The following is a 26,165-nucleotide window of genomic DNA, read 5'->3' as shown; positions in this document are numbered from 1 at the left end:
ATTTTTCTGGAATTGAGCTGCAGGAGCTGCTTGTATATTTTAGAGATTAATTCTTTGTCAGTTGTTTCATTTGCTATTATTTTCTCCCATTCTGAAGGCTGTCTTTTCACCTTGCTTATGGTTTCCTTTGCTGTGCAGAAGCTTTTAATTTTAATTAGGTCCCATTTGTTTATTTTTGCTTTTATTTCCAATATTCTGGGAGGTGAGTCATGGAGGATCCTGCTTTGATTTATGTCGGAGAGTGTTTTGCCTATGTTCTTCTCTAGGAGTTTTATAGTTTCTGGTCTTACATTTAGATCTTTAATCCATTGTGCGTTTATTTTCGTGTATGGCGTTAGGAAGTGTTCTAGTTTCATTCTTTTACAAGTGGCTGACCAGTTTTCCCAGCACCACTTGTTAAAGAGACTGTCTTTTCTCCATTTTATATTCTTGCCTCCTTTGTCAAAGATAAGGTGTCCATAGGTGTGTGGATTTATCTCTGGGCTTTCTATTTTGTTCCATTGATCTATATTTCTGTCTTTATGCCAGTACCATACTGTCTTGATGACTGTGGCTTTGTAGTAGAGCCTGAAGTCTGACAGGTTGATTCCCCCAGTTCCATCTTCTTCCTCAAGATTGCTTTTTCTATTCGAGTTTTTTTGTATTTCCATACAAATTGTGAGATTATTTGTTCTAGTTCTGTGGAAAATATCATTGGTAGCTTGATAGGCATTGCATTGAATGTATAAATTACTTTGGGTAGTATACTCATTTTCACAATATTTATTCTTCCAATCCACGAACACAGTATATTTCTCCATCTATTAGTGTCCTCTCTGATTTCTTTCACCATTGTTTTATAGTTCTCTCTGTACAGGTCTTTTGTTTCTTTAGGTAGATATATTCCTAAGTATTTAATTCTTTTCGTTGCAACACTGAATGGAATAGTTTCCTTAATTTCTCTTTCTATTTTATCATTATTAGTGTATAGGAATGCAAGGGATTTCTGTTTGTTGATTTTATATCCTGCAACTTTACTGTATTCATTGATTAGCTCTAGTAGTTTTCTGGTAGAGTCTTTAGGGTTTTCTGTGTGGAGGATCATGTCATCAGCGAACAGTGAAAGTTTTACTTCTTCTTTTCCAATTTGGATTCCTTTTATGTCTTTTTCTGCTCTGATTGCTGTAGCCAAAACTTCCAGAACTATGTTGAATAGTAGTGGTGAGAGTGGGCACCCTTGTCTTGTTCCTGACTTTAGGGGAAATGCTTTCAGTTTTTCACCGTTGAGGATAATGTTTGCTGTGGGTTTGTCATATATAGCTTTTATTATGTTGAGGTATGCCCCTTCTACTCCCACTTTCTGGAGGGTTTTTATCATAAATGGATGTTGAATTTTGTCGAAGGCTTTCTCTGCATCTATTGAGATAATCATATGATTTTTATTTTTCAGTTTGTTAATGTGGTGTATTACGTTGATTGACTTGCGGATATTGAAGACTCCTTGCATTCCTGGGATAAAGCCCACTTGGTCATGATGTATGATCTTCTTAATGTGTTGTTGGATTCTGATTGCTAGAATTTTGTTAAGGATTTTTGCATCTATGTTCATCAGTGATACTGGCCTGTAGTTTTCTTTTTTTGTGGGATCTTTACCAGGTTTTGGGATTAGGGTGATGGTGGCTTCATAGAACGAGTTTGGAAGTTTCCCTCCCTCAGCAATTTTTTGGAAGAGTTTGAGTAGAATAGGTGTTAGCTCTTCTCTAAATTTTTGGTAGAATTCAGCTGTGAAGCCATCTGGACCTGGGCTTTTGTTTGCTGGAAGATTTTTGATTACCACTTCTATTTCCGTGCTTGTGATGGGTCTGTTCAGATTTTCTATTTCTTCCTGGTTCAGTTTTGGAAAGTTGTACTTTTCTAAGAATTTGTCCATTTCTTCCAAGTTGTCCATTTTATTGCCACATAATTGCTGATAGTATTCTCTAATAATCCTTTGTATTTCTGTGTTGTCGGTTGTGATTTCTCCATTTTCATTTCTAATTTTATTGATGTGGTTCTTCTCCCTTTGTTTCTTGATGAGTCTGGCTAGTGGTTTGTCGATTTTATTTACCCTCTCAAAGAACCAGCTTTTGGCTTTGTTGATTTTTGCTATGGCGTCTTTTGTTTCTTTTGCATTTATTTCTGCCCTAATTTTTAAGATTTCTTTCCTTCTACTGACCCTGGGGTTCTTCATTTCTTCCTTTTCTAGTTTCTTTAGATGTAGAGTTAGGTTTTTTAGTTGACTTTTTTCTTGTTTCTTGAGGTGTGCCTGTTTTTCTATGAACCTTCCCCTTAGCACTGCTTTTACAGTGTCCCAGAGGTTTTGGGTTGTCGTGTTTTCATTTTCATTAATTTCTATGCATGTTTTGATTTCTGTTTTGATTTCTTCTATGATTTGTTCATTATTCAGCAGTGTGTTGTTCAGCCTGCATATGTTGACATTTTTAATAGTTTTTCTCCTGTAATTGAGATCTAATCTTACTGCATTGTGGTCAGAAAAGATGCTTGGAATGATTTCATTTTTTTTGAATTTACCAAGGCTAGATTTATGGCCCAGGATGTGATCTATCCTGGAGAAGGTTCTGTGTGCACTTGAGAAGAAGGTGAAATTCATTGTTTTGGGTTGAGTTGTCCTATAGATATCTATTATGTCTAACTGGTCTATTGTATCATTTAAAGTTTGTGTTTCCTTGTTAATTTTCTGTTTAGTTGATCTAACCAAAGGTGTAAGTGGGGTATTAAAATCTCCCACTGTTATTGCGTTGTTGTTAATTTCCCCTTTCATACTTGTTAGTAATTGTCTTACATATTGCGGTGCTCCTATGTTGGGTGCATAAATATTTATAATTGTTATATCTTCTTCCTGGATTGATCCTTTGATCATTCTGTAATTTCCTTCTTAGTCTCTTTTCACAGCCTTTGTTTTAAAGTCTATTTTATCTGATATGAGTATTGCTACTCCTGCTTTCTTTTGGTCTCTATTTGTGTGGAATACCTTTTTCCAGCCCTTCACTTTCAGTCTGTATGTGTCCCTCGTTTTGAGGTGGGTCTCTTGTAGACAACATATATGGGGGTCTTGTTTTTGTATCCATTCAGTCAGCCTTTGTCTTTTGGTTGGGGCATTCAACCCATTTACGTTTAAGGTAATTATTGACAAGTATGATCCCGTTGCCATTTTCTTTATTGTTTTGGGTTCGAGTTTATACACCCTTTCTGTGTTTCCTGTCTAGAGAAGATCCTTTAGCATTTGTTGGAGAGCTGGTTTGGTGATGCTGAATTCTCTCAGCTTTTGTTTGTGTGTAAAGCTTTTGATTTCTCCTTCATATTTGAATGAGATCCTGCTGGGTACAGTAATCTGGGCTGTATGTTATTTTCTTTCATCACTTTAAGTATGTCTTGCCATTCCCTCCTGGCCTGAAGAGTTTCTGCTGAAAGATCAGTTGTTATCCTTATGGGAATCCCCTTGTGTGTTATTTGCTGCTTTTCCCTTGCTGCTTTTAATATTTGTTCTTTGTGTTTGATCATTGTTAATTTGATTAATATGTGCCTTGGAGTATTTAACCTTGGGTTTATCCTGTTAGGGACTCTCTGGGTTTCTTGGACTTGGGTGATTATTTCTTTCCCCATTTTAGGAAAGGTTTCAACTATTATCTCCTCAAGTATTCTCTCATGGTCTTTCTTTTTGTCTTCTTCTTCTGGGACTCCTATGAATTGAATGTTGGGGCGTTTAACATTGTCCCAGAGGTCTCTAATATTGTCCTCATTTCTTTTAATTCGTTTTTTTTTCCCCTCTCTGCTTCATTTATTTCTACAATGGCAAGGCACTCCAGTACTCTTGCCTAGAAAATCCCATGGATGGAGCAGGCTGGTAGGCTGCAGTCCATGGGGTCTCTAAGGGTCGGACACAACTGAACGACTTCACTTTCACTTTTCACTTTCACACATTGGAGAAGGAAATGGCAACCCACTCCAGTGTTCTTGCCTGGAGAATCCCAGGTACGGTGGAGCCTGGTGGGCTTCCATCTATGGGGTCACACAGAGTTGGACACGACTGAAGTGACTTAGCAGCAGCAGCAGCAGCAGCAGCTCACAGAAGGGAACTACAGAGAATGAGATGGCTGGATGGCATCACCGCCTCGATGGACATGAGTTTGAGTGAACTCCGGGAGTTGGTGATGGACAGGGAGGCCTGGTGTGCTGTGATTCATGGGTTCGCAAAGAGTCGGACATGACTGAGTGACTGAACTGAACTGAACTAGCTTGGTCATAACTTTCCTTCCAAGGAGTAAGCATCTTTTAATTTCATGGCTGCGGTCCCCATCTGCAGTGATTTTGGAGCCCAGAAAAATAAAGTCAGCCACTGTTTCCCCATCTATTTGCCATGAAGTGATGGGACTGGATGCCATGATCTTAGTTTTCTGAATGTTGAGCTTTAAGCCAACTTTTTCACTCTCCTCATTCACTTTCATCAAGAGGCTCTTTAGTTCTTCTTCACTTTCTGCCATAAGGGTGGTATCATCTGCATATCTGAGGTTATTGATATTTCTCCCAGCAGTCTTGATTGCAACTTGTGCTTTTTCCAGCCCAACATTTCTCATGATGTATTCTGCATATAAGTTAAATAAGCAAGATGACAATATATAGCCTTGACGTACTCCTTTTCCTATTTGGAACCAGTCTGTTGTTCCATGTCCAGTTCTAACTGTTGCTTCCTGACCTGCATACAGGTTTCTCAAGAGGCAGGTCAGGTAGTCTGGTATTCCCATCTCTTTCAGAATTTTCCACAGTTTATTGTGATCCACACAGTCAAAGGCTTTGGCATAGTCAATAAAGCAGAAATAGATATTTTTCTGGAACTCTCTTGCTTTTTCAATGATCCAGCGGATGTTGACAATTTGATCTCTGGTTCCTCTGCGTTCTCTAAAACCAGCTTGAACATCTGGAAGTTCACGGTTCACGTATTGTAATGTATTTAAATATTGTGACTACATATACATGTAACCATATATGTATAAATACTGTATAAATCAGGAAAGAAGAAACAACTTAAGCAGACCTGCCATATTAGAGTGTGGCAGTGTACTCTTCTTCATAATGTTATAGAAGTAAGTGAGAAAGAAGTGAGTAAATAACACATTGTACGGTTATGAGTTCTTACTTCCCCTCCAAAAGACTTTGTATCAGGTACATGGATTCTTTAACTCATAGAGATGACCCAGGGAGTGAGGGGTTTACTTTTCCTGTTTCTCATCTAATGTGCAAATATAGTTATTCTATAAGCAGTGCTCACTGAGTATTTTATGTGCCACTTCCTGTAGATACCAGTGATACAGAATTCAAAAGCCATACTCCCTTTCTTTAAGGAGGTTGCTCTTACACTGAGTTGAGTCCCTTCCCAAATTCATATGTTGAAACCCTAAACCCTAGTATTTCAGACTGTATTTGGAGATAGGGTCTTTAAGAGGTAAAGTGGGGTAATTAGAATGGATCCTAATCCAGTATCACCGATGTTCTTAATAAGAAGAGGTTAGGACACAGACACACATAGAAGGAAGACCAGGTGAAGATGGCCATATAGAAGCCAAAGAGAGAAGCCTTAGAAGAAATTAACCCTGCCAGCATCTTAAATTTAGTCTTCTGACTTCCAAAATTGAGAAAATAATTCCTGTTGTTTAAGCCACCCCATCTGTGGTGCTCTTTTAAGGCAATTCTAGCAAATGAATACAGTTATACTAGACAAGCAAAGCAACAGCTGTATCAGTGTGGTAAGTCTTACAGAGATACATCCAGAACCTTTGGTGCAAAGAGGAGAGATGGGGATTATCTAGCTTCAACAACCGGTTACTTTTATTTGAAAGAAATTGCCAGCAGTAAAGTTCCGAAGGAAATGGCAGCCCACTCCAGTGTTCTTGCCTGGAGAATCCAGGATGGTGGAGCCTGATAGGCTGCCGTCTATGGGGTCGCACAGAGTCGGACACGACTGAAGCGACTTAGCAGCAGCAGCAGCAGTCTACTTATAAAGCAGTACTTTTACACAACAAATATACGTTGAAAGCTTACAAAGTGTTAGCTAATGATAAGGTGGGCTTCCCTAGTGGCTCAGTAGTAATCATCTACAGTGCAGGAGATATGGGTTCAATCCCTGGGTCAGGAAGATCCCCTGGAGAAGGAAATGGCAACCCACTCCAGTATTCTTGCCTGGACAATTCCATGGACAGAGGAGACTGGTGGACTACAGTCCATACGGTCGCAAAGAGTTGGACACAACTGAGCAATTTAGCACATGCATTACATATGAGAGTTGTTAAGAGAGTAAATCCTAAGAATTCTCATCACAAGAAAGAATTTTTTTTCCTGTTTCTTTAATTTTGTATCTATATGAGATGGTACCTGTTGTGGTAAACAAAAAAAGAAGCATTTGTTTTCAACCTGTATCCCTACTAGCTTGTACCTGTTGAAATTTACAGTTCCTTTCATCTTTCTGACTAAGCTGTTCTTTTTCTCTGAATTCTTACCTACCTTTGCTTCCTTTTTTGGCATAAATATCACACCAAGAAGATGAACACACCACAGCTCCTCTCTCTCAGCCGATCAGTGCTCCGGCTCAGTCCCCTCCCTTCCCTTGTCAGTCAGCAGGCGTTCAGTGAGGCTCATGGTTGCAGAGGACTCTGGGAGGGAACCAAATCCTTCATGCCACTGTGCAGTTATCTAAGCCTTTCGTTCCAGTTCCCAGATGGAAACCCAACCCTACCTAGGACAAGAAGAACGTATTCAGTGTTGCTGCTGCTGCTAAGTCACTTCAGTCGTGTCCGACTCTGTGTGACCCCATAGACGGAAGCCCACCAGGCTCCCCCGTCCCTGGGATTCTCCAGGCAAGAACACTGGAGTGGGTTGCCATTTCCTTCTCCAATGTGTGAAAGTGGAAAGTGAAAAGTGAAAGTGAAGTCGCTCAGTCGTGTCCGACCCTTAGCGACCCCACGGACTGCAGCCTACCAGGCTGCTCCATCCATGGGATTTTCCAGGCAAGAGTACTGGAGTGGCTTGCCATTGCCTTCTAATCCTGTATTAATAATTTGTTAAACTAGTTTCTGCTGACACAGAGAAGAGTGGACTAAGTTATATGTAAGAAATGTTATTGTTTATACATAACTTCAGGGCACTGACAGGGAAGATGCTCTTTCAGCTTAGCCAAGGAGAATCTGTAGGAGCCTGTCCATATTAGAATGGAGGTGTGGCAGGAGCAGGGTCACTGTCAACTCACTTTTTATAGGTACAGAGGGAGTTTCTCTAGTGTCATTAAGATCATTCACTATTCAGATTTGATCAAGAAACTTAAGTAAATACCTTCAGATGACCCTTTTAATGGACTGTTTATTTATAGTGGACTCTATCCCAGAAGTGGAGAAGGCAATGGCAAGCCACTCCAGTACTGTTGCCTAGAAAATCCCATGGATGGAGGAGCCCGGTAGGCTGCAGTCCGTGGGGTTGCTACGGGTTGGACACCACTGAGCGACTTCACTTTCACTTTTACACATTGGAGATGGAAATGGCAGCCCACTCCAGTGTTCTTGCCTGGAGAGTCCCAGGGACAGGGGAGCCTGGTGGGCTTCCGTCTATGGGGTCACACAGAGTCGGACACGACTGAAGTGACTTAGCAGCAGCAGCAGCAGCTATCCCAGAAGGCTTTCAAAAAGACTCTTGAAGAATAGCTGAAATGTAAGAAAACCTTCTAAAACATACAAAAGAAAGCAAAAGAAGAATTAAAATCATGGATTTTTAATCATCTATTAAAAATGAAGAGTGAAAAGTTTGTCATTGAGTCTGGACAGTAATGACATGCCTACATCCTTGCCTATGGTTAGAATTTGGCTATGAGCCTTCTGTGCTAAGTCGCTTCAGTCCTGTCTGACTCTTGTGACCCTATGAACTGTAGACCACCAAGCTGCTCTATCCATGGGGTTCTCCAGGCACGAATACCAGAATGAGTTGCTCTGCCCTCCTCCAGGGCATCTTCCCGACCCAGGGATTGAACCCGTGTCTCTTAATGTCTCCTGCATTGGCAGGTGGGTTCTTTACCATTAGTGTGGCAGTTGACAAAAAAAAAAAAAGAAAATTTTGCAAATTAATGTTTAGTGAGATAAAAAATAAATCTCTTACTCAGAAGAAGCAGAACTGTTCTTGTTATAAAAACTTGAAAGCAATTTCTCCAAGGAGTCCATGTAAAAATGGCCCTGTATGATCTAACAAGCAGCACTTTCCACAGCTGCTTCCAGGAAGAGTGGCCGTGGACTTTGTGGGGCTGTCTCCTCTCCCAAGTGTCAGTGCAGACTGAAGGTGTCACACACAGCACCCGTCATTACAAAACCATCCTGTGCAGTGGGCCAGGCCCAGTCTGCTCAAATTCGCAGAATGGAGTTGTATGCTGGTCTGAGGTGATCTCAATACATATCTTAGAAAGTCTAGAAAATAGATTGTGTGTTCCTCAATTGGCTGTTCTCAAATGTCTTTTTTTACCCCCTCAGGTGAAGTTTGTTCAATATTTGGTAGCACTGATAGGCATGTTTCAAGAGGAAAACTTTCTTCCAAGTGCGTACTATACTTACGCTTCAACAGAACGTGGAAATCGAGGTTGAACTGACTTGTTTTGTGAACTGAGGAATCAGATAAAGATCCAATAAGAATATTGGCCTCGAGGGGCCATCCACTGTTCTGGATGAGCTGAAGATGTACCCTGATAGATACTACCTAGTAAATAGGTTTGAATCTGCTTTCATGTCCAGACAAATGGTAGCATAAAACCTTGAAGTTCCGCCATCCTCTGCTTCTGTGTTATGGTCACAGTCAATTTAGTGTGGCATAGTTTTCAGACAAACATAATAAGATACCCACCTGGTGAAAAGTGCAGCGCCCTCCTAAAACTTTGTCACTTTGTGCTTGTCCTTTGAGCTTGTGACTACTTGGCTTATCTTTGAAGGTAAACTACTTGCCAGATGTATATTGAGAAAATGAATGAAGTGTTAAGTAGGACTGTTTATAAACCAGTTGAAAATAGAGGGAAAACCTACCAAAAGTGCCATATTCTGTTACATAATAAGTGATCTATAGATCTTTTATTTTCTGGTGAGAATTAATTAACAAAAGGCATTCCTTACTAGTGGTAACAAAAATGGTACCCTAAAGTTTAAAACTAATAACAATAATAAACTACTTTTCTCAAATGTTGAAAGCTGCTTATGCAAAATGGCATCATAATAGCAAGAAGAAACAAGGCTCAGACGGTAAAGTGTCTGCCTGCAACACGGGAGACCTGGCTTCATTCCCTGTGTCAGGAAGATCCCCTGGAGAAGGAAATGGCAACCCACTCCAGTACTCTTGCCTGGAAAATTCCATGGAGTGAGGAGCCTGGTAGGCTGCAGTCCATGAGGTCGCAAAGAGTCAGACACGACTGAGCAACTTCACTTCACTAACAAAAAGTAGGGGCTTCCCTGGTGGCTTGGATGGTAAAGAATCCACCTGCAATGCAGGAGACCCACGTTCAGTCTCTGGGTCAGGAAGATCCCCTGGAGAAGGGAATGGCAATCCACTCCCAATATTCTTGCCTGAAGAATCCCATGACAGTGGCCTGGTGGGCTATAATCCATGAGGTCACAAAGAGTCGGACACAATTGAGCGACTAAGCACACACACAGGGTAAAAATTACTTTCTTACACCCCACAGAACACATTTTAATCATTCATCAAAAGCCTTTCAACTTGCTTGATTCTCAGAGAATTAGGTGCTGGTTCTGAGAAAACAATATATTTGCAAAGAATTTCCCAGCAGGAGATAGTTACTCAATACAAAGGTTATTGTCAAAGGCTAAAAAATGTTTTAACTTTGTGATGCTTATTGCTGTGACTTTTCCCATTAATTGTCTGTCTAAAGGTCGAATATCCAATGCTTACTAAGAATTCGTTACCCTGTGGTCACTCAGTGATGATAATTGATGGTAATGTAATCAGAGGCAGAATATCAGTTGTAATAGAAATCAGGAAGTTCAGCCTCCGGCCTTCATTCAGTCAATGATTTTATGATATATGTCATATCTTTGAACACTCTATATCTCAGCTTCTCCATCTATTAAACTGAGTTCATAATAACTGTCCTGGTCTGTCTCACAGGAATGTTGCATGGACAAATTAGATAAGAGTAAAACTGCCTTGGAGGTAAAGCCACTCTATGAGTAAAAATTAGTGTGATGTAGCTACTGAAAAGTGTGTTGCAGAACCTAGAATAGTTAATCTGCACAGGCTTCATGACTAGATAAAGCTTCATAATGGATTCCTGTCAGGCAAACGAAACCCGTCTTATCAGTTCATGGCTGTATAGTATTTAATGGAAAAGAAATCTCTTTACAAACATTTTCTTCAGTTCAGTTCAGTTCAGTCGCTCAGTCGTGTCTGACTCTCTGCAACCCCATGAATCACAGCACGCCAGGCCTCCCTGTCTATCACCAACTCCCGGAGTACACTCAAACTCATGTCCACAGAGTCGGTGATGCCATCCAGCCATCTCATTCTCTGTCGTCCCCTTCTCCTGCCCCCAACCTTTCCCAGCATCAGAGTCTTTTCCAGTGAGTCAGCTTGTTGCATGAGGTGGCCAAAGTATTGCAGTTTCAGCTTTAGCATCAATCCTTCCAATTAACACCCAGGATTGATCTCCTTTAGAATCGACTGGTTGGATCTCCTTGCAGTCCAAGGGACTCTCAAGAGTCTTCTCCAGCACCACAGTTCAAAAGCATCAATTCTTCGGCGATCAGCTTTCTTCACAGTCCAACTCTCACATCCATACATGACCACGGGAAAAACCATAGCCTTGACTTGACGGACCTTTGTTGGCAAAGTAATGTCTCTGCTTTATAATATACTATCAAGGTTGGTCATAACTTTCCTTCCAAGGAGTAAGCATCTTTTAATTTCATGGCTGCAGTGAGTATCCGCAGTGATTTTGGAGCCCAAAAAAATAAAGGCTGACACTGTCTCCACTGTTTTTCCATCTATTTCCCATGAAGTGATGGGACCACATGCCATGATCTTTGTTTTCTGAATGTAGCTTTAAGTCACCTCTAATATCTAGTTTATAATTTCTATAGTCATTTTGGAGGGTGAGGATTTGATGTGTTTAATAATGTTGTGAAATAAGTATATGAAACAATGTAATGGGAAGAGAAATTGACTAGAATGGTCCCCCCCCTCCCGCAAGTAATAATTGTTACTGTTTTTAAGACTCTGACATTACCAAATTGAGATTTTAAAGGTTTTGTTTGTTTTATAGAAATCTCAAGCTCTCATCTCTGCCTAACCCACGTGTGTTTTCCTTGTTCTGTTTCTGGCACAGTTACTGTTCTCACTATCAGCTGTTATCATGACATAGTCATTGCAGCTCAAAAAACCTCATTGCCAGATCCCTTGAAGACAGAAGACCAGGGCCTTTCTTGCAGGAATCCCTTAAGTGCTTGTTCCTCTCGCCTGTTCTTTTCATTTCAGTGCACAGAGAGTTCTGTGTAAATTGCCGGCACCCATGTGACAAGTCCTTGAGAAGGAGAATTGAGCAAGTATTTAATTGTTTGGACATTGCAAACAATTCAATTGGACATTGAATGTTCCTATTCGGGCTAACTAGAAACTTTTATTCCAGAGCCAACTTGGTCTCTTTTCTTTTGGCAGGGGACCATTCCTAGTGGCATTGGGGAAATCTTGGCACCCAGAAGAATTTAACTGTGCTCACTGCAAAAATACGATGGCCTACATTGGATTTGTAGAGGAACAGGGAGCCCTGTATTGTGAGCTCTGCTATGAGAAATTCTTTGCTCCCGAATGTGGTCGATGCCAAAGGAAGATCCTTGGAGTGAGTATTGGAAACCTTTTCACTCTGAGTGAGTTTTAAAGCAGAACAGTTTTTTGGTATGAAACGCTTCCATCATTTTTACTTCTTATTTTCTTCTTGCTTGATCCCCTCTCTGCTTTCATCACTATTTATTTTTGTAAAGCAAAACTAAATAGACCTCTGTAGAAGTATATTGGACTCATGGGGTTAAGTTGTCTTTGGTTTTGTCTTACTGAGTGCTGGGTTGTCTGGTGAAAGTCTAGCCACTGTGGGGAAAAAATAATTTACTGTGGGTGTGCTGCCTCAACAGGACCCTGTTTGCTCAGGAATGAAGAGGTCGCACAGGACCACACACATCTAAGTTCTCAGAACTGACACCTTCACTGTTTTAAATTAAATTCCATCGCTTTTATAAGAACAGCATTTCCCCATTTGTCAGGGTTCAAGCACGGGACACAGATTTCATGAAATATATAAAACATGAGGCTTATAAGTGATACATTTTTCTTGAATTCATATAATGTTTAAAAATATAACCTCAGGTTTATGAGGGTATATACATGTGATAGAAAATCAAACCATGCCTTTTTTTTTTTTTTACAAAAAGGTAGTAATTTAGGATTCAGATACATAGTAAATAATGATGAATGAATGAATTTTCTATTCTGGAATACCCAATTTTCAGTTGTGAAGTAAGGGTAAGGCATTTCCTATGGGTGACCAGGAGTTGAAATTTTACTCTAGAAGTAGCCAAGGTGACTGGATTCATACGAAACACCTACATACAACTCATACAAAATTTGGAAATTACATTGCTGAGTTCTAATATTCCTAATATGACAGTGTAATAATGAAGCTCTAATTCATTCCCATTGAGAGAAAGAGTATAAAACAGTGATAGATTTTATTTTCTTGGGTTTGAAAATCACTGTGCACAGTGACTGTGGCCATGAAATGGAAAGATGCTTGCTCCTTGGAAATAAAAGCTATGACAAACATAGGCAGCATATTAAAAAGCAGAAAAAACACTTTGCTGACAAAGGTCCCTAAAGCCAAAGCTATGGCAATTATGTAAAGATGTGAGAGTTGGACCACAAAGAAGTCAGATCGCCAAAGAATTGATGCTTTTGAATTATGGTGCTGGAGAAGACTCTTGAGAGTCCCTTGGCCAGCAAGGAAATCAAGCCAGTTAATTCTAAAGGAAATCAACCCTGAATATTCATTGGAAGGACTGATGCTGAAGCTGAAACTCCAATACTTTGGCCACGTAACGTGAAGAATTGACTCATTGGAAAATACCCTGATGCTGGGAAAGATTGAAGGCAGAAAGAGAAGAGGACAGCACAGGATGAGATGGTTGGACGGCATCACTAACTCAACAGACATGAGTTTTAGCAAACTCCAGGAGATAGTGAAGGATAGGGAAGCCTGGTGTGCTATAGTTCATGGGGTTGCAGAGTCGGACACAACTTAGCGAATGGACAACAGCAACAAATTTTAGAATACATCTTTAAATGAGTCTAAAACTTTTAAGACACTTTAAAATTATAAATATACTTTGTGAAATATTTCTGTACTATTTGTACAGTATGTAGAGAGGAAAACAAGAGGATAATTCAGGCTATACCTTTTCAAATGACAATAAGTAGACTACATTAATACTGTTTTAGTCTATAAAAGTGTTCTGTGGATTCTAGAATGATTAATAAAATCAAGTAAGAGTTTTAGGACCAAATGAGATTCTAAGAAAGGAAATCTTAAACTCATTGCTTTAGACATGCACCAGAACTTTACTAAAGGGACAGGTTTTCTGGATTGTGTTTTAGTTGTTTGATAATCTTACGTTATGGTCTGCCTCTTGAGAAACCTATATGCAGGTCAGGAAGCAACAGTTAGAACTGGACATGGAACAACAGACCGGTTCTAAATAGGAAAAGGAGTATGTCAAGGTTGTATATGGTCACCCTGCTTATTTAACTTATATGCAGAGTACATCATGAGAAACACTGGGCTGGAAGAAGCACAAGCTGGAATCAAGATTGCTGGGAGAAATATCAATAATATCAGATATGCAGCTTACACCACCTTTATGGCAGAAAGTGAAGAAGAACTAAAGAGCGTCTTGAGGAAAGTGAATGAGGAGAGTGAAAAAGTTGGCTTAAAGTTCAACATTCAGAAAACTAAGATCATGGCATCTGGTCCCATCACTTCATGGCAAATACATGGGGAAATAGTGGAAACAGTGTCAGACTATTTTTCTGGGCTCCAAAATCACTGCAAATGGTGATTGCAGCATGAAATTAAAAGACGATTACTCCTTGGAAGGAAAGTTATGACCAACCTAGACAGCATATTAAAAAGCAGAGACATTACTTTGTCAGCAAAAGTCTGTCTAGTCAAGGCTTTGGTTTTTCCCGTGGTCAGGTATGGATGTGAGAGTTGGACTATAAAGAAAGCTGAGCACCGAAGAATTGACCCTTTTGAACTGTGGTGTTGGAGAAGACTCTTGAGAGTCCCTTGGACTGCAAGGAGATCCAACCAGTCCATTCTAAAGGAGATCAGTCCTGGATGTTCATTGGAAGGGCTGATGTTGAAGCTGAAACTCCAATACTTTGGCCACCTGATGCGAACAGCTGTCTCTTTTGAAAAGATACTAGTACTGGGAAAGATTGAGAGCGGGAGGAGAAAGGGGACAACAGAGGATGAAATGGTTGGATGGCATCACTGACTTGATGGACTTGAGTTTGAGCAAGTTCCAGGAGTTGGTGATGGACAGGGAAGCCTGGCATGCTGCAGTCCATGGGGTTGGAAAGAGTCAGACATAACTGAGGGACTGAACTGAACTGAACCTGTTAAAGATGGGATAGTAGTCTTATCTCAAGAATATAAAGTTGAGTGGATACTAGAAGCCTTGGTTATTATTTGATTGAATGTTTCACTTGTTGTCCATGCTCATAGTGATCTCATTGGGTTTAGATAACTGCTGTTTTTTCACATTGCTCTTTAGTATTTTCTATGGCTAATGACTTGGTGATATCATTTTATTTTGACAGTTTTTTATTAGAAAATATTTCACTCCACAGCAATTAAAAAATATAAAAGTGTAAAGAATAAAATTAAAATGACCTATGTGTTTATCAGTCCCAGATAGATCCTCTTAACCTGTAGGATGGATTTTCTTCCAGTTTGCTCCTGATAAGTAACTCATTTACAGAACTTTAACCATACTTTACTTATAGCATCCCATTTTTGTGATCATTATTATGGAAAGAGTAAGTTCCTGTATTACTAACTACTCTTCAAAAACGATTTCTAATAGCTCCGTCTCTTTCTCTCAATTCAAAGAAATGATTCTTTGCAAAGCAAAATTCTCAAACTTACTAATCTGGTCCAAGTCTTTGATATTTGGTATATATAACCATAGGGCTGTTGTTGACTAGAATCCATGCTCTATGGTTTAAATTTCTGACACTCATTTGAATATGTGCTTAGTATAGTCATAGCTGATTTTTGAAAGAGGAGAGTGAAAAGGTTGGCTTGAAGCTCAACATTCAGAAAACAAAGATCATGGCATCTGGTCCCATCACTTCATTGGAAATAGATGGAAAAACAGTGGAAACAGTGTCAGACTTTATTTTTGAGGGCTCCAAAATCACTGCAGATGCTGACTGCAGCCATGAAATTAAAAGACGCTTACTCCTTGGAAGGAAAGTTATGACCAACCTTGATAGTATATTAAAAAGCAGAGACATTACTTTGCCAACCAAGGTCTGTCTAGTCAAGGCTATGGTTTTTCCCATGGTCATGTATGGATGTGAGAGTTGGACTGTGAAGAAAGCTGATCGCCGAAGAATTGATGCTTTTGAACTATGGTGTTGGAGAAGACTCTTGAGAGTCCCTTGGACTGCAAGGAGATCCAACCAGTCGATTCTAAAGGAGATCAATCCTGGGTGTTCATTGGAAGGATTGATGCTAAAGCTGAAACTGCAATACTTTGGCCACCTCATGCAACGAGTTGACTCACTGGAAAAGACTCTGATGCTGGGAAAGGTTGGGGGCGGGAGGAGAAGGGGACGACAGAGAATGAAATGGCTGGATGGCATCACCGACTCGATGGACATGAGTTTGAGTGTACTCCGGGAGTTGGTGATGGACAGGGAGGCCTGGCGTGCTGTGATTCATGGGGTCACGGAGAGTCAGACACGACTGAGTGACTGAAATGAACTGAACTGAACTGAAACATGTGTTAAACATGATTGGATTACACTGATTAAGTTGTTGCTTCCAACACGGGACAATGTATAGGTTTGTTTTCGTTTTTATATGTTTTGCCCTTCCTTCATGACATTTTCAAGATAATATTGTGAATCCATTACAAGTTAATGTTTCCTGACACCCTTTGAGGGAAAGCAGTAGTGTAGCAAACGCTTATGAAAGACTTACTTCTATTCACCACATTTATATGTTTAAATAACACTAATCATTCTTTAAATAAATTTATTGATGTGTAATTGTGAAAAATGTATATTTTATATAGTGCATCAGTTTAGATGATCTGTGAGTCTATCCTTAAATATCTCCAGTTCCTTAGCTGAAAAGCTTAGGCAAAGACAAAGCATGTATGTCTACTTTTGGGTCAATTTAAAAGGACTGTATTGATACAGCTGGTAGAATATGTACCATCTTTCTTTACATCCAATTACTTTTCTGTAACAGGAAGTCATCAATGCTCTGAAACAAACTTGGCATGTTTCCTGTTTTGTGTGTGTGGCCTGTGGAAAGCCTATTCGTAATAATGTTTTTCACTTGGAGGATGGTGAGCCCTACTGTGAGACTGGTAAGATCTTTAAGCCAGTAGTTTCTTAAGTTGTAAGTGAAGATAAAACTCCTATATTGCTATCAATTTGAAAGGAAATGCTAAGCAAAATAGTATAGTTTTACTAAAGTTTTTAGCAGCACTGAATGTTACTGTAAATACATAGCAAAAAAGTGTATAAAATTTTTATAGACTTTGTCAAAATCAGATATTACCAATTTCATTAAGAAAAGTGCATGTATAGGCAGTTACTTATTTTTCTTGAACCTCCTGTAAGTTATGGATATAAGTCATATGAAATTGTATAGCTTAAAGCCTTTTACACTCCACTAGTGAATTTTGAGTGATTATAAACATGAGAAATGTTCAGCTTTTGAATAGGATATTGATGCGCTCTTGAAGGAAACTGCCTTGACAACAAATTGGAATCCTTTGTTCTTTTTACTGAATGGGAAGGTAATTATGGTTTGCTCCCTTGGTGAGATTATTTTTAAGAAAACAAGCGCTAAGTCTTAATGCCAATCTACTACATTTGTGCTATTACCTAAACTCTAAACACTTCCTTTTCCTTCCCAAAGGCTGTAAGTGAGCTTTCATAGCACTTATTTATTAATGTTATTCTTATTTAGATATTAGTACAACACATACATCTTTCAAAAAATAAAATATTCCCCTTTATTATGCCTCCACTTAGAACCACTGCATTCCCCCATGGGGTTTTATTGTTGTTCTACCTTGCAGTTCAAAGGGTGGTACTGGACGAAGGGCATATTCCACAATACTCAAGTTAAAGAAGCAGTCAGCTTCTAATTTGAGGCTGTTGACCACGACTTGACCCATCTTTGCCCAATCTAATTAATAAATTCTAACAGTTCTATCCCCAGTGGATAGTGAATTGATTCATTTCTCTCACCTCAGCTGTGCCCACTAAATCCAGTTCACTCTTACCCTTTGCCTGGGCATTATAATTGCCAGCTAAAATGGTTTACCTCCTTTCCCCCAACCCTCAGATAGCTGTAGTAATATTTTTTTGAATGTGAATCAGATTATGCTTGATACCTTATGGCTCCCACTAGAGGAAAAACTGTAATCCTGCCTGAGGCTGGCTTTGCCAATCCCATCTCCTCCCCCTGATTGTTTGGGTTCTAGAGAATGTCACTGGCTTCTTAGCCATACCTGGCCCCTTTGTTTCTGAACCTACTAAGATCCATCCTGCCTCAAGGCTTTTGTACTTGTCTCTTTTGATGGGAATTTTCTTTCCCAGGTTTTCTGAAATGGTTTCTCCCTCTCTTTTATTTACAAGTCTCAGCACAGGTATTATCTCCTCATGGAGGCCTTTCCTAACCCCTTCTGTAATATAGTGTTAAACACCTCCCCCAATTCTTCTCGATCACATCACTCTTGTCTTTCCTTTATGATCCTTATCACAGTCTGCAGTTGTTTGCTATCATTTATTTTTAAAACATAATAAATGATGACATCCTGATCCCAGTGAGACTATAAGCCCCATGTGGAGAACAACCACATCTATCTTCTCCACCATTGTGCCTCTGACCAGCACCTAGACCAGCACACAACACACAGTAGGACTCTGTGGGTGTGTGCTGGGCAGATGGCACTAAGGAGTATTGAGGATTGCTGAGAAAGGTGACTCAAGTTGCAGATGGCAGCCTACTTCCTCCTCTAGCCCAGATGGGATCAGAAATGTCAAAGAGTGAACCAGGAGTGAAAACACATAGTGAAAGTAGCTACATAAAAGAAAATTGCCCATAAGTTCTAACTCAGTAATGATAACATCTTGTCAAAACTGCTCTCCTCAGAAGGAAGATATTAATACTTTATAACTCTGTGTCAATAAGAGGTGTTCTCTGGATAAGGATTTTTAGCATGAAGTCGTTAAATGGGGAGGAAAATATAGCAGAAGAAAAAGTCGCTAATATTTTTTGTGATACAATCCAGCTAGAAACTCAGTCACAACATTTATTCACGAAGGTTTCCTGTGACTTTTTTTTCTTCCTTACCAAGTAGATGTGCTGTGAAATTTGCTATTAGCAGGGTTGCGGGAAAGAAGGTTTTTCATATGTTTTTCATGATTTATGTTCATTAGTCTTATTGTTGCTAGTTATTGGACGTTCTCTTTTATTGAGACAATCATGCCTATTGATAACTTATCAGAGAACAGTGATCTTCATATACATTTGGGCATTTAATAAGTTGGACAGAACTGAGAAGTAACATATGGAAAAACACAATAAAGAATGTTAAGTTGTCTATGTACGTTTTCCAAGGGTAAACTGAAATGAACTACACATAATGCCCAACTCAGGTGTGATGCCATCTGAAAATTTTTCTATTACTAGTAGCTGTATCACCTCATTTAATTCTCATTTTGTTGCTATTCTCTGAAAGCTGTCATTCTCCATCTTTGTCTTGTTTCCATGGCGTCTGCCCACCCCTGCCCCAATACAGATTATTATGCCCTCTTTGGTACTATATGCCGTGGATGTGAATTTCCCATAGAAGCTGGCGACATGTTCCTGGAAGCTCTGGGCCATACCTGGCACGACACTTGTTTTGTATGCTCAGTAAGTAAACTCCTGTTTCCCATTCAGAGGATCACGGTATGGCCAGTTCTAGCCTGAGCACTAAATGGAAATAACGGTTTTTATATCTGTCAGTCCCTCAAACCTAGAAATGTTTTACATTGGTTTTGAAAGTCAAGTTCATTAAAATTTTTGGTCCTTTTTGAAATTGTTTGGCACAGAATAAGATGCTTACGCCTTTAGAGAAATATTCTTAATACATTTTTGTTTATAAGGAGAAGAAATGAATTTCTTAAAAACAGTAAGATTCTTTTATGTTTTTAAAACTATGTTTTATTGGAGTGTCTTTAGTAATTTATGAAAACAGGTAGTTCTTAAAATAGAAGTAAACTTTTATAAATATCTGTTATTGACTCAATACTGGAAGTAAACTATATATTGATCCATTTCCTTCCTTAGCAATAGTCTATGAATATTCTTTTCTTTTTGAGACTAAAATAAACTTGTAGTAATATATTTACCTCAAAATAGGTATTTTTGGTTTTATTTTTTAGTATTTTTGTATTTTTGGTTTTATTGATGAATATTTGATTCAAAGTTAACTTTAACCTAAGATACATATTTTTTAAATATAGAAGTAAATATTTAATAAAGTGCTCTATTCAGATGGTTTATTTTTAAAAAATTATATTTAATAGTTTTTAATAACATTGTATGAAGGGGGAAGTGACTAGTTAATTGAAGTCACATAATTTCCCTAAATGTTACTATTGAACCCTGTCTTGTTTACTTCATCCATCACTTAGACTTCGTAAAATCTGTGAAAAGCAGTGATTTTAGCAGATTTGCCTCCTGTTCTCTGGTAGATCTGCTGAGAAGCATTGTTGTTGTTGTTTTTAGTGGCTCAGTCATGTCTGGCTCTTTGCAACCCCATGAACTGTAACCTGCCAGGCTCCTTTGTCCATGGGGTTTTCCAGGCAAAAATACTGGAGTGGGTTGCCATTTCCTTCTCCAGAGGATATTTCGGATTGAGGGATCAAATCCGCATCTCCTGCATTAGCAGGTGGATTCTTTACCACCAAGCCACCTGGGAAGGCCACTCAGCATTAAAATTAGCAAAGACAGTGGGAAAGATAAGAAGACATAGCTAACTGACAATATAACATCCTGCAGCCAGACGTGGACTACAGTTTTCTTAATAAGAAACAAACAAGAGAAGAGACAAAGAAATGAATTAAAAAGAACTTTCAGGTATTCTCTGGTGGCTCAGACAGTAAAGAATCCGCCTGCAATGCAGGAGACCTGGGTTCGATCCCTGGGCTGGGAAAATGCCCTGAAGAAGGAAATGGAAACCCACTCCAGTATTCTTGCCTGGAGAATCCCCATGGAAGAGGAGTCTAGCAGGCTACAGTCCAAGGGTTGCAAAAAATCAGACATGATTGAAGTGACAAAGCACAGCACACTTGGGTTTTCTGTGCCTGTATATTTAGGGGCCTAGGAATCTGTGGCAAAGCACCTGTGTTGGATTTTTTTGGTTTGTTTTTCTTAATGCCTTGGGTCTCTACAACAGGAGGCAGGTTTAAAACATTGATTATAATTTGAGAATAGAAATTATGTTTAATGTGACTGCTTTATGTGTTAATTTTTTCACTGTGGCCAAATATTCATTCCCAATTAAGAAAAATAATGATCAGTAAGTTTAAATAAAATGCATTCCAGAGAAAAGTCATTCTTCATTGCTTTTGAAAGATGACATGGAATGTTATAGTAATCGTGAAATGTTAGGAGGTCTGACACAACCAACTGAAGTGTTTTGTCATACTATACATTGGGTGAAAAATCATTTTCCCCTTTTTAGGCATACTTGATAAGATAATGACATTCTCTCAAATAATACTTCTTTTTCAGGTATGTTGTGAAAGTTTGGAAGGTCAGACCTTTTTCTCTAAGAAGGACAAGCCACTTTGCAAGAAACATGCTCATTCTGTGAATTTTTAAAAGTCAACTGTCCAGAGGAAGAAAAGAAATTTGAAGAGAAAGAGGAGAATTTAAATTACCAATTAATTTTTAGATTTAATATTTATATGAAATTTTGGAAAATAATAGTGACCCTCAGGGGATAAATTCCAAGCTTTGAAAACCAAGTCTGTGAGGAAATATTTGGCTTCATAAAGTAAAGAAACAGTTTGGTGTTTATTATTACTTTTTTCCCTGTATTTTCTGCCCATAAAGTAACTTTTATAAAAATCAATTTCCTGGTTGACTATTAAATTCATCTTAGAATAAATTAGTGAAGAATTAAATTTTAGAATAAAAACCTTCAACTTCTATGCTGAAATAACTAAACTTTCTTTCCTTGTTAGGTAGTTTTGAGTAAATCTATAAAAAGACAACGAAAATGCCTTACACTTAAATGAAACATTGTGTTTTTCTTAAAAAAAAAATAGCATTTATCTTTAAAACAGTAAATAGGAGTTTAAACAGATAATTTTATCAGTAGTAGGTGTCAGGTTTTTTTAAACTGTATACATTTTTTTTGTCTTTACAGTTGATCATTCCAATAGGAAAGGCCAATGAGATTTTGATTAAGACATGTCTTGCTAATAGGAGATGTTATATTTTTGTCTGATTTCCCTCCACCCCAAAAAAGCCACCATGTAGCTTATAAATTTCAATTTTTTGCCTTTTATTAGAATATGACCATTTTCTATTAATTGTGTATGTTTCACCACCTATGTCAGTCAAATTATCTTTTTCCCTTCCCTTATGCTGAGGTAAAGAGCTTGTTGAATAACTTTGGACTCTGAAAGTTGTCTCTCTCTTTAAAGAGAATAAATAGAAAAGAATGTGGTTGGGAGTGATGGTAAATCACAAGACTGGATCCGAAATTTCTTAAAATTCCCCCTTTTTAGACAGTCAATTTGATCAGTTCGAGTTATACTATTGACTGATGAAGGTTTGAAAGTTCTCTTTGCAGAATAATTTTTTTTTGTTCAGTTTTACATTAGAAAAATGAAATATTGGTTTGGGGATGTGATAAAAATTTAGATTTTTTTTTTTCTTTTGGTAGTTCTTTCTCAGTAATAAATGAACCACTTCTAAAAGTAATCATGAAGTTTGGAAACCTTTTGTTCATGGAGGTTTGATAGTATAGAGAGGAACATGATTAGTTACTCAGACCAGCCTGTTCTTTGTTTTCTTCATTTTAGGGAAAAATTATGTAGATACCACGTGAAGTCAGAAATAATTGCGGTAAGATCGTGAATCCTGTTGATATTTGCCCAGTGAGAACAGAGATTATGGCATTTGATAGTTTTTTTGTTTGTTTGTTTCCAGAATGGACAAAAGTCCATGATTACACTCAGTTATCACTTGGATTTGTTTGGGGAAGGGTGCTTTTATAGTTGAGACTGAGCCCCGCCCCCTGCCCGACTCATCCATCACTTGAGATTTCACTTCTATTGTGTGCCTGTCTGTTAGAGAGCAGGGTGTTAGGCTACAATATTTCTTTAACCTCTCTAAGAACTGTTCAAGGTATCTGTCCTGAAAGCTGCTAATTCATGGTCTAGCAGACTTACATTATATGCCGATAGTAATTTCATTTTCACACATTGGAGAAGGAAATGGCAACCCACTCCAGTGTTCTTGCCTGGAGAATCCCAGGGACGGGGGAAGCCTGGTGGGCTTCCGTCTATGGGGTCGCACAGAGTCGGACACGACTGAAGTGACTTAGCAGCAGCAGTAATTAACTAGGAATAAAAAGAATAAACTGGGATAAAATAAAACGAATAAACTGGGAATAAAAATAATGAGAAGTGTGACACAAAGTAGCAAACTGAATGCTTCACCAATGGCAACCCTTGCCCTGCATCTTTTAGGGAGGCAGGGAGTTTTTTATGTTGTGTTTTAAAAGCTGGAACTGAATCGTGCCATATTTCCCATTGCTGCTGAAACCACCCATAGAAGACACGCTGCATTGTCACGTATCTTAATGTCAGTCCTTTGCTTTACATGACATAAAATAAGTTGGTGGTTTTGTTTTAGTGTGGTAGAGATTTTTTTTGTTTGTTTTTTAGTTTTGCTTTTACATGGTAGAGTCTGCCTGCAGTGCGGGAGACTGGCATCCCTAGACTCGGATCCCTAGGTCCAGAAGATCCTCTGGAGAAGGAAATGGCAACCCACTCCTGTATTCTTCCCTGAAAACCCCATGGACAAAGGGGCCTGGCAGGCTACAGCCCATGGGGTCACTAAGAGTCGGACATGACTGAGTGACTTCATTTTACAGATTATATGCCAAGAGAGTATTTGATAAGTCGGTGGCATTTGAGTGGCATTTGGGTATTTTGTTCAAAGAATCTTATTTGATCTGGATTTCTTATAAAGTTATATTAAGGATTTTGTTTTTATTACACTTTTCTTTCTGCATATTATTCATGGAGCATAATGTTACATTTCTCTAAATTTTATCCCTAAAAGGATAATGTCACTTCCTAACATCATTTTGTCTTTGGCTTTGTGCTTTGTCCTTTGTCCTTTGCTTCTATGGCAAAGCCTTCTTCTGTCTATTCTTAAAACAGTTAATCCTGTGAAATAAATACTGACTATAACCCAGAAGAATCTCTGTATTTTATAGTGGGGAATGCCATATTTAATACACCAGCATTAATCTTTTAATAACTGGCAGAGCACTTTATTCTTCTGGTGAGCTCCCAGAATATTTATTTTTCTGATTATAAATATTCCATGTCAGTAGAATTTTTGAATTGTTACCTCCTTATTGTAGAGCATTACTTTTAGTCTCCCTCGATGTATATTTTGGAATGTTGTGCTTAGAATAATACAGATTAAAATCACAGTGTATGATTCTAAAACATCCCCTACTTAGTTTCCCAGTTTCTAAATGTATAGCGTGTCTACAAGGGCAAAATGTTGCTCAGTGAAGTAGCTGTCTAAAAATAATGCCCTCTACATGTGCTTGTAGCATTCGTATTTCCTATTGATGCAAGTTACAGTTAGCAACTAAAATTAAAATCTGATCATTGGTCACTGTGCAAAAGACAAGTAGAAATTAGAGTTTAAATCTTCAAAACAGCATTATGTTTAAAAATGATTATAACAAAAACTGTATTCATGGTATCATTTTCAAGGATTACTACTATAGAAAATACTCTTCCCTGTTCAAGTGTGAATCTAGAGTTTTGTTAACATTTTGGTGATATTTGGGGTTTAGTTATTGCTATTGAAAGGAGAGGCTTTTCAGACATAAGGGAAGGGAAAACACACTGAATCATTTTACACAATTTGATGTGTCTTCAGTTTGTCCTCCTTCAACCCCCAGATGTTTTGAGGTTATGGGTTTGGATTCTCAATATATCATTTACCATATGTATTAGTCTCTATCTTCTGTTTCTCTGCATTTTTCAGTTTGTATATGTCCGTGCTATTTTGCTTTTGGATACATTTTCTAATTAAAAACCACATGAGAAATATAATCAGTATATAAACCTAAATGTGCACATAATAAATAAATGACTGCAGTGATACAAACAAGTTCTCTTGGTTTTTCTTTTTGGGGGACAAGAGGTTTCTATTAAGTTATCAAGGGAAAAAATAATGTTCACAGGATAGGCTGATTCTCAGGAGAATCCCTCCTTTATGGTATTTGCCTCTCAGAATGTCTCAGAAACATAATATATTTGAAATATTGTCACATTTGTTTTATTTTAATCCACATTTATGCTTTGCATGTAGCATGTACACAATAAATGGTATGAATAGAGAAGTAAGCTCTATTGTCTTTCTTTTAAAAAACACTTATTGTTGGGACTTCCATGGTGGTCCAGTGGTTTAAGAATTCACCTTGCAGTGCAGGAGACATGGGTTCACTCCCTGGTTGGGGAACTGAAATCCCACAAACTGCTGAGCAACTAAGCCTGCAAACAACAGCTTCTGAGCCCGCACATTTCGGAGTTCATGTGCCACAACTGGCGAGCCCACATGCTTCAACTTCCAGAGCCGGGTGACACAAGTAGTCCTCATGCCACAACTGGTGAAGCCCACACACTGTACTCTGTGTGCCACAACTAGAGAGTCCGTGCCCCGCAACAAAAGATTGCACATGATGCAACATAGATCCCACATGCTGCAACTAAGACCCGACACAGCCAAATAATTTTCAAAAGTTTTAAATTTACTGTTGAAATAATTTATTGGAATAACCTGTCATATCAAACATTATATTGTGTCATAGATCATATTCAAACAACATCAGTCATCTGCATTTTCATGTCTTTCATGGACAAGGGTACATTACTTCATTCTTAACTCATCCTGATCTCATTAACTAACTTTTCTGTAACTAGGTAGACTTACCTATTCCTTGTTTGTTTATTGCTTTAAGATTTTTTTCCAACTGTATAAAGTTGAGAGGAATGTTTCTGTTGCAGGCTGTATATTGGAAATAAAAGACAAATTCAAGTCTATTTGCTCACAGTATATTAAACTGCAGAAGCCAAACTTATAAGGGCATCAAGTCTGCATGTGACATTTTAATAGCTGCTGTTTGGTTTCTATCAATCACGTCATTGCACATTAAAATACACCGACAAAATAAGAGATCTGTCATTCCTTCGTTAAGAAACAGTAATCCAGTACAAGATTTATAGGCTTAAGACTCAACAGTGTGTGTTCACAATAAATCCCCATTCAGTGCTCGAATCAGAACAAGCCTCCCTGTCGTTCAATTTTTTCTGCTCAAAATGTCCCCCATATAAGATTATCAAAGGTTTTCTTACAGAACTACATATAAAATCTTTTTTTGCCAGAAAAGCTTAATTTAGGTTGGCGGTTTCCCTTTTTGACTCCTCTCAGACAAGATCTTGGTTATATCAGAAACACATAGGACCTGATGTATTATTAGTGGGCC

The 26,165-nt window shown here is 38.5% G+C and overlaps 1 protein-coding gene across 5 annotated transcripts in view; it reads left to right on the top strand.

The window, feature by feature from the left end:
* PDLIM5 (PDZ and LIM domain 5) overlaps positions 1–25,028 on the top strand; it is a 251,372-nt gene extending 226,344 nt beyond the window's left edge. Inside the window, exons 15-18 of one of the 5 annotated variants that reach the window (XM_088836227.1) lie at positions 11,722–11,902; positions 16,598–16,718; positions 19,167–19,282; positions 21,149–25,028. In XM_088836227.1, coding sequence (XP_088692353.1) covers positions 11,722–11,902; positions 16,598–16,718; positions 19,167–19,282; positions 21,149–21,238 — 508 coding nt within the window. In that variant the 3' untranslated portion in view covers positions 21,239–25,028. The remainder of the gene's footprint in view (positions 1–11,721; positions 11,903–16,597; positions 16,719–19,166; positions 19,283–21,148) is intronic. The other 4 variants (XM_055434166.2, XM_055434167.2, XM_088836224.1 and 1 more) reach the window with 4 other exon arrangements.
* Positions 25,029–26,165: the final 1,137 nt, after the last annotated feature.

This window comes from Moschus berezovskii, chromosome 5 (assembly GCF_049115385.1).
Source record: "Moschus berezovskii isolate FMDL1 chromosome 5, NW_MosBer_1.0, whole genome shotgun sequence".
NCBI classification, from domain to species: Eukaryota; Metazoa; Chordata; class Mammalia; order Artiodactyla; family Moschidae; genus Moschus; species Moschus berezovskii.
This window is presented reverse-complemented; position numbering and strand designations above follow the sequence as displayed.